Source organism: Mastacembelus armatus, chromosome 12 (assembly GCF_900324485.2).
Source record: "Mastacembelus armatus chromosome 12, fMasArm1.2, whole genome shotgun sequence".
NCBI classification, from domain to species: domain Eukaryota; kingdom Metazoa; phylum Chordata; class Actinopteri; order Synbranchiformes; family Mastacembelidae; genus Mastacembelus; species Mastacembelus armatus.
In genome coordinates, this window is record NC_046644.1 from 9,656,968 (window position 1) to 9,666,149 (window position 9,182).

At 36.7% G+C, this 9,182-nt stretch overlaps 1 protein-coding gene across 3 annotated transcripts in view; it reads right to left on the bottom strand.

The window, feature by feature from the left end:
* Positions 1-4,092, bottom strand: part of sfswap (splicing factor SWAP) — a 39,679-nt gene extending 35,587 nt beyond the window's left edge. Inside the window, exons 1-3 of one of the 3 annotated variants that reach the window (XM_026297231.1) lie at positions 3,731-3,868; positions 1,868-2,011; positions 1,245-1,408 (exon numbers count right to left, since the gene is read on the bottom strand). In XM_026297231.1, the coding sequence (XP_026153016.1) occupies positions 1,245-1,408; positions 1,868-1,896 (193 nt within the window). In that variant the 5' untranslated portion in view covers positions 1,897-2,011; positions 3,731-3,868. Of the gene's footprint in view, positions 1-1,244; positions 1,409-1,867 lie in introns of all 3 variants that reach the window. The other 2 variants (XM_026297229.1, XM_026297230.2) reach the window with 2 other exon arrangements.
* Positions 4,093-9,182: the final 5,090 nt, after the last annotated feature.

Consider the following 9,182-nt stretch of genomic DNA (forward strand, 5'->3'; position numbering starts at 1 on the left):
ATAATTCTAATGCTTTCCTGCTGTCCCTTCAGTGGACAGATGGGTAATAGCCTGAGTGAATGGGGCCCGACCTCCAAATTCAAGGGCAAACCAGCCTGGGGGATGAACCTTCTGCAGTGAGTATGTGTGTGTATGCCACATATCATTAGCTGACTCATTGTGATCTGTCAGTTTGGGCATAAGACACCATATTTCACTTAAAACTGTGGCTTATTAATTCAATTAGTCATTTAGTCTGTCTTGCAGAAGGGTGCTTTGTCATCAAAAAAGCCTGTTTCATTATAATGCAAAATGACTGAGATGCAAGTATCCTAGATCAAAGTGATTTCCATAAAAATGGCAGCTATGGAGATCATAGTCAAAGGCAGTCCTTTGTACAGTAGCTGAAAATGCCTTAGGAGGAGATGTCGCTTTGATTAAGATCTGCCCTGGAAAATCAGATATTGTTAAGAAGCAGAGAATAAAGTATATAGCAAAATATAGCAAAAAGTAAGACCTCTCAATATTCTATTTGTACAGATAGGGTTGTTATATTAATAAGTGCTAAATGAGGACACAGACCTCTACTTTAAAATTCTTTGGACACTGACTTAAAATCAGACTACCTAAAATTATAATTTTAACTCTCAAACACCAACACAACATAAACAAGTAACTGTAATAAGACAAGTAATCAAAGCAGGAAAAAAAAAAAAGTGTCAAAGTTGACAGCAGTCATGTCATGCCGTCATGCTATGTTACTAGTATTAATGGTCAGTTATGATTTTCCCTTGGCTACCACAAAGATATTTAGCCTAAAACATGGCTGCCTACAAGGATCAGTGTCTGCCAGTAAAATACAAGAGTTGGGACAGCTGCCAAATATCAGTGAAACGCAGGTGTCAAGCTTTTCTTAAAGTTTATGTTTATTTATTTATTTATTGTTTTAACTGGTTTTTCCTACAACTATTTCAACTATGAAAATGTTACAAATTATTTCAGAATTTTGCCGTCAGCAGCATTAAATCCTTATAAAATTACATAGACTACATAATGTGTCTCAGTTACTGTGCTAAGTCGAAGTGATTGTGTGCATGTGAGCAATGAACTTATCTCTCATTTTGATTAAAATAAAAGCAATACACCATCACGTCATAAAACAATAGTGTAAAGGGTGGCTGTTTGTCTTTATTTAATTTGGGATATGTATTAAAACATTTCTGATTTTAAGGAATGTCAGTGTGAGAACAGACACCCACACACACCTTGTCTGGCCTCTTCTTCCAGCAAGTCAGTGTGAAGAGCCAGGTACCTCTCCTCATCGCACAGTGCTTCAATCCTGGCTTCTTCCTCCGACAGCTGGTAGGATGTGTTCCATGACCCACTGTCATACTCTGAAAGGTCATGTAAGTGACCACGCCCATCGTATCTGTTGGATGATAAAAAGGATTAGAGAGAAGGAAGTTGACAAAGCTTTTTTTTTTTTTAAGCACAACATGTACCTACTTACCAAGGGAAGGGGACCTAAACCCCAAAATGCGACATCAAAAACGCACTACCGCTGTAGCATGTCTGTCATAAGAAAGTCTACTTGTAAAATACTAGAAGTTGTGAAAAATTCTCAAAATACTGACAACACAGCAATGTTCTAATTAAGGCTTGGGACTTTACTGCTGATACCTAAGATACTAATAAGCTTTCTGCTGCTATTTCCTTCCTGTACGAGTCTGACAAGCCAACAACCTTACATCAAAAGAAAAAAAATGAAAAAACAAACAAACAAAGCAACTCTCCTCTTACCTTACAGGGTTCAATTCCCCCCTGTAACATCATTACTTCAACATCTGCAAAGAAAGTTACATTCACAAAAACCCAGGCACATAAATACCTATCCGAAAGAACCCAAATGGACGACATTTTCCAGGGTTCGTCCCTCTACGCCACCTCTCAGTTGTAGTTTCTTCATGAAGACAAAGAAATGCGGTGCTGTGGTTGGCATTCGGGGTTTGGCAGGACCCCTTAGCCTACCTTGCTGGGGAAAAAACTGGGTTATGTGATAAAGACACACATACAAAGGCTGTACAAATGAAAACACCAGTAGGGCCACTGTAGGTCAAGGTGAATCAAAAGGATAAATGCACAGATTTTACGGTTAGAAAATTTATTATGAGTTCTGCATGTGTGGCAATAAAAAAATAGTACTCAACATTTTGCAGAAAGGCTGAAAACACATATAAACCTTTTGTTAATTAGTCAAACAAGAGCTTCACAGTAACATTGTAATATTTTGAATCACCTTAACTGCAGCAACTTTAGTCTTGGTTAGAATTTGCTCTGGGTTTGTGGATATCAACACAGCATAATGAAATCCCTTGTCAAAGGGTCTTGTGCAATTTGTCCACATTTTAGATAAAACTCAATTTGAAAATGACAGAAAGTGTAAAAGATTGTGTTTGGTTCTAACTCTGTTTTTAAATTTCAGCTAAAAAGTGTGCATGGAGTTGAAGTATCCAGAGTAAATTCTCCCAACATGCCAAGATGCAAAGCCCACCTAGAAGCTAACTTATGTAATTTGAAAGGTCAAGATATATGTTCATGTCATGTTGTCTCTACAATACACTCAGCTAACAGTTTAAGTGGTACACCTGGCTCAAACTAATCCAGTCAAAAACAACAACTCGGCAGAAAAAACATCACTAATTTTGTTTAAAAAGTTTCACAGTGGCATTGATTGAGCCTTGTCCAGTGTGTTGTATCAGACCAACTATGGCTGTTTTAACTTTAAAATCGATTTCACTTGAATATCCAGAATTGTATTTTGAGTAGTCAAAATTAAAATGTAACTAGTCAAAATGTGACTGGTGAGAACAATTTAAGATATCTACAATTACTACATTATTTGTCTATTTGACATCTACCAAAACTAACTGCATATAAATGCTAAAACTTTGTCATAGATGATGTCATTTTGGATATCCAAAAAGGAGTTCTGACTAGTTGAAAATGCATTGTAGATATCTTAAATACTTTTTACTAGTCAAAATGTAATTATAGATACCTGGAATTCACAATGTGGATAGTCAAAATTCAATTGTAGATATCTTAATTTCCCTATCCATGTCAATGAAGAATTCTTACTACGCAAAATATAATGGCAGATACCTTAAAATGACTTTAGACTAGTCACAATTCCAATTAAAGATATTTATAATTTGGCACATTCAAGAAATATCTTAATGATCTTTTTGGATATCTAAAATTAATTAAATAGTAGAAACAATTATGTTGTAGATATATCGTAAATGTGACTTCTGCCCAGTCAAAATGTAGTTGCAGATATCTTAAATGCCAGTTTTGACTAGTCATAAATACACTAGTGATATCTTAAATTACAGTTGTAGCTAATCATAAATACGTTGCAGATATGTGAAATGTGAATCCTGTCCCTCCAGTTACTTTTAGCTGGTGTGCCTAATAAACTGGGAGCTGAGTGTTGGGCATCATGGCTGAGTTAGCAACAACAGGCTAGGACTCGCATCTTAGCATGCGATACTAGAAACTTCAATATCATCTGTCGTCAGTTCAGGGCGTCCCAAAACATGTTAGCAGACAAGAAACAAAAAGGTGGCAGTAGCGGGTGTTTCCAAATGTCTGCAAGACAAACTCCAAGCGGTCCCTTGAATTTTGAGAGAGGCTAACGGACAGGACAGATGGTTAGCATAGTGTTTCAGTCTAAGTTTGTTCAACCGACCTATCAATCATGATGCTCTTGTCCCCCATCCATGGGATAAGATGTTTTCCATGTTCGTGGTAAAGAGCCCTTTCGTCGTCTCGGAACACTTTGCAGGCGTATCCGAACACCAGCAGGTCGGCGTATTTATCACTGTCGCTCACGTCCTTCTTCGCCGGTTTGTGGTCTTTCTTCGCCGCTCCGCGACGATACATCTCCCGGTCAGCCGTGAAAACAAATTAGCTTGTAAGACAAAATGCTAATGCCGACACCGTGATGGTTTTCTGTGGATCTAGTAGCTCGCACCTGGTCCAAATGTTCAAATAATCCGGGGTGTTATGCTAAAAACAAAAGTCTACGTGCCATCAGTCGCCATATTTGAAAGCAAGTAAACGCGACTGTTATTTCCGGTCTGCACTTTCGAAAATATCTATGCGTCGCTAAAACTAGCCAACGTGAAATATTTACACTTACATTTAAATATATTTGTTTTATTCGGATATTTATTTATGTCGAATAGAAATGTTACAAGTGTTATATAACTTGCCAATTTCCCGCCCACATCACGCATGTCGAATCTGCTGGGAGTGAATGGCTCTAACGCTGCAACCCAATTTTGCAATGAATTAAAGATTGGATTGCACTTTTATTATTAGCACGAGGCATATTATGAAAGGACAAGAGTATATTTAGTTTTAAAACATACTCATGTTATTCTAGGTAATGATTGTGTTAGGGACAAGTTGCTTTCATAGTTTCTACTTTTTTATGTTCTTGAATATGAGTCTTTCAAATCCACAGGACTGGCAACAACTTTTGGAGATGGTTAATGGTCAAAGTCAGATCTGCAGGCTATGTGATGCTCGTCACTTTTATTATTCTTAAAATGTCCTTCTCTATCTCTCACCTCCATCTAACCTAAGGACCTATACAGCCAAAGGAAATGTGTGAGTGAAGAGTGCAGTATATATTTGCATTATATGTACATTGGCAAAGCACTCTGTATTAAAGGCCATAAATTAGTGGGAATGAGGTGTTATAGTTTTAATTTTATAAAATGTTTAAATCTTACCAGTGCAAACGAATGGAATAAATTCAGAGATTTATTACACACATCACCTACCTGACGTTTCCTTTTTTTTTTTACTGGCAATCAATTTGTCTCTCTCTCCATTTTGGTTTACATCTACAACCAAGGAGAACACAGATTAGTTGTCTGTACTAATTGGCAATTCAAACTTGCTTGTAGCTACAGTACACATCAGCATAATATGCATGTTACATTTTAAAGTAGACCAAAGGCCACACGTTCATAAAGACTATAATTTGTTTTTGTAATATCACTGACAAGTAAGACACTCCTTCTGAATCGTGCACTTTCATTTAGGTCACAAACCTACATCATGTTTTCACAGTCAATTTGTGCATAAATAATGAAAATTGTTGAAGCTTTTTCTTTTTTTCTCATTTAGAAAGCTACATAAGCACACAAGGTTATTTCAGGTATTGTTTACCGTGAAACCTAATGTTTTGAGCTTGTCTTAGTATAGTAGTACAAAAACTACAACATAACACAACATAAGAAATTATTTCTCAAGAAGCATTAAAACATCTGAAGGCGATGAACTGTAAAATTATCAAGATACATTTTTTTTAAATGTGGTGAAAACTCTAGGACTTCAAATGGGACAATGAGCATTTTTATGTATGCAGACTAAACAATAGTTCTATTTAATATCAACTTATTTATGACAAAAATCTTAGCAGTCATTAAGCCTAATGTAAAGTATACAGCTGAGCTTCGATCTTATACTGTCGTCACTAGAACAACACAAAGCAGAGTGTAGCCCTTCCACAATGCTTTTATCTCTCTCCTCTATTATTTACAACCCCTGAATGTGCTTTGTTAAAAGTTGTCCACAGGTTCAAACTAACACACTCATGAAAACAGAGTAAAACAACTAGGACACAGAGCAAGACAGACAGAGGCATTAAAGTATTCAGACAATTGTTCATAGTACTGCAGTGGAAAATTTGTGTGTAGCCTACTGTATAAACATATTATGGTGAAGTTTTTGTTATGCAGCTATAACTAGAAGATATTACCTGCAGTAGAAGAATATAGGGAGTCCTGTGATTCTTTACTGATACACAGCTCCAATTAATATGCAAGATTTACTTCTAAACAATGCAGCACTAAAACAATATACATTCAGTAATACTTTGGTATTTGATGGCAAATGTGCCCTGTAATTACCAGTGGTTAATTATTGTTATTAAGAATTATTCACACGGCTGGTATGTACTGTAGGTCACGCTGGGCTTCCTTCTGAGGCATGCAGTAACTCATTCTTAATCACAAGGCAGTAATTAAATACCTTGAAGTGCTGTGTTCACAGATGGCCAGAGAGCCAACAACGAGAGTGAAAGAGGCCATTTGGAAGCCGGTAGGCAGATGTGAAGCTGAGCAACAAAACCCCCTACAGTTATGGAATTAATGTGGATGATTTGTGCCACAGGAATAAGCTGGTACAGATAATGAATGGATGGATGGATTCGTGCCATTCTCCCTATGACTCCCACTTTCTTTGTGCTGGCATCACTACGTATGCGTATTTGAAGAGTGTGACATTTAAACTCTGCTCAGAACCAGCATCAAAATTTTAGTAACTTGGCAGTAGGTGGATTACTTGTTAATGTAATTTCTGATTGCATTTTCTTACTATAACATGCTAGATGATCTATATAATATAAAACAAGAAAAATATTCAATACATAGAACTCTTGTAATGAATGTGGGCAGGCATAAGATGTTCAAGGGTTTATGACAGTGATGACCTGACTGATATGAAAGTAAAGAGACACTACTGAAGGTTTCATTTTTATTAATGCATTGATTTATTTAGTAGGGGCAGTGCACATTAATAATGAATTGCAGTAAATGTACCAGCGCTCCACCAAAAAGACTGTTTTTCAGCTATCATTCCTGTGACAGAGTCACCCAAAAGAAACCCTGACAATAAAAACAGAAGCTATTCAATTAAAAAAAGATCACCATCCAGAGATAAATGTTAGCAGTGATATATATGACACAGTTGTGCTACACTATCTGGCACTAATTAAAATGCGCAATATGCAGAATATTAATGTTAATAGACATATGCCAAAGATGAGATATTAGCATGCTACTGTTAACTTATCCTTTGTTATTGGACACAAACTGAAATATACATAAAATGCTCAGATATCACCTGCAAAAAGCCACATAAGGACAGGCCGACTGCTGACAGCCAACAGCAAGGAGTGAATGACTTTTACTTCTGTCAGAGCTAAAAGCTAATTAACAATTTCTTTCAATGCTTTCTAAATAAATTATGTATCCAGTTCGATAATATGTGCCAGTATAGCACTCCACTCTTTTACAGCTTTATCAGGGAGCACACATTGTGGAAAAACAAGCTGTATAATCTGCCATGCATTTACCTCTATTTGTTTCAAGGCATTCTCTTTGAAAATGACCACAAAAGTCAAATCTGTCCACATACAATTAGGCTACATGCTGACAAATTACTGTTATTAATAGTCTATAAAAATTAGATGAGAAAAAAAAAATTGGAAAAGGCTGAGAGCAATGATACATATTCAACCACACACCACTTCAACACTGGCTGTTGTTAAATGGCGTTGTCTGTCTAATGGGCTAACAGCACCTTGGTACCCTCCATAGGTTATTTTGACATCTTAAATGGGCTTTTGTAAAATTCACACTGTGTATAAATTTAGCATAAAGATTCACACATCAGTGCATCAGACCTTGAGTACCGGTAAATGAAACTAAATAAATGTGTGGAGGGTTTCAGTGAGTGTCATTTACTCCATTCAATTTTTGTGATACCATTGAAGAGGGGGTATTATGGCAAGCTTTCAGGATAGACCCAAGAGCTTCTTATTTATAGTTAGCCTACAGAGCCTCAATAGCAAGGCTTTGCAGTGAGTCCATTCTGAGAACTGGAGAAGAAAAAAAACTTTAAAATTGATCCTTACAGTTCTTTATATTTATCAAATGACTCCCTCAAAAGATCATCACAGTGTGCCTTTTGATTCTACCATTTACCACAGCATGCCACAGAAACAAAGTCAGACTCATTACTTTCTCCATTACATTTATATAATTTATTATGAAACACCTGTCGTCTCAAAATAATATTAGTGTTAGTTAAATAGGTTTTTCTGCATGATCTGAGTAGATTTACTTAAAACCACTGGAGAGTATGTCTAAATAATGGCTTTAATGTCCCTCGAGAAACATTTTATAATATAATAGAGGGAGTAATCGGCTCTCAGAATTAGGGCATGGGGAAACTTTGAATGCTCTTAGTCTATCTTTGATCTTGCTGAATAGTTCTCTGAGAGGATTAATCTGTCATATTAGATAGATTTTCCTCTGTGGAGAATAATATAAATCTTCCAATTCCCCACAGTGAGAGCCGTGACCTTTTGCATCAAGCAACAATATATAGCAGCATGAATGAAAAATGCAAATCTCTCCACATTTAGACTCTGCTTTTTGTTGTTATGCTTGGCACAACATAAAAATTCACAGGAAAGGAAAATCTACACTGCTGCATAAATAGGTTATATATGAAAATTGAATTTATTGTTGCTACTAAATGCATCCTGTAGCATATTGAACCAAATCTTATGACTAAGCATAGATTGTTTCACTGACATGGTTGACTACAGCCGGCTGCTGATCGCGTGATCAGCTCTTTTCTCTGTCAGTCAACCTCATTGTTAGATAATGCTATTAAAAATGACCTTTTGACTCTGATCACCTTCTTCACACAGTATCACACACTATGACATGTCTTCATGTCAAGGTTCGTGCAATCAATCCAGATTATCCTTTCCGTGAGTGACAGGCTGCACAGGACATGAGCCGGCAAGGACAAATGTCTAGATGCAGCAGCTGTCACTATTATTTAGGAGCAAGACAAGTCAAGTTAGATTGTACCACAGAGGCAAGTGGATTTATTGGGAGTCTGAGGCTTAATGGGACCCAGGGGCTCTTATCATTATTTCACACAGAGCCAACCCTTCCAGGTTGGTTTAAACAAAGTATGAAATTAATTAATGAATATTTATGACTCTGTCAAATGAGGCCCTGCTAATCCATCAGTATTTTTCGTGAGAATGGGGTAGATGAGATATTTTGAGCTTACCACCTTCAGGGCTGCTTATTCGCTTTGTTCATGATATTGGAGTGATTAATGCCGTGAATAAGTCTTACCTAAGACAGATTGTAGCTTTTCTTAGCCATTGAGGTCTGTCATCAAGGTGTTTATCAGTCATCTTCAAGTGATTCAGGGTGTACACAAACATGCAGTAATCCAAGCGTACGTGTGTGCCAACACAAGCTCATAAGCAATGAGAAGTTGAAAAACGAAACGTGAGAAGGTTGCCAAAAAGATGA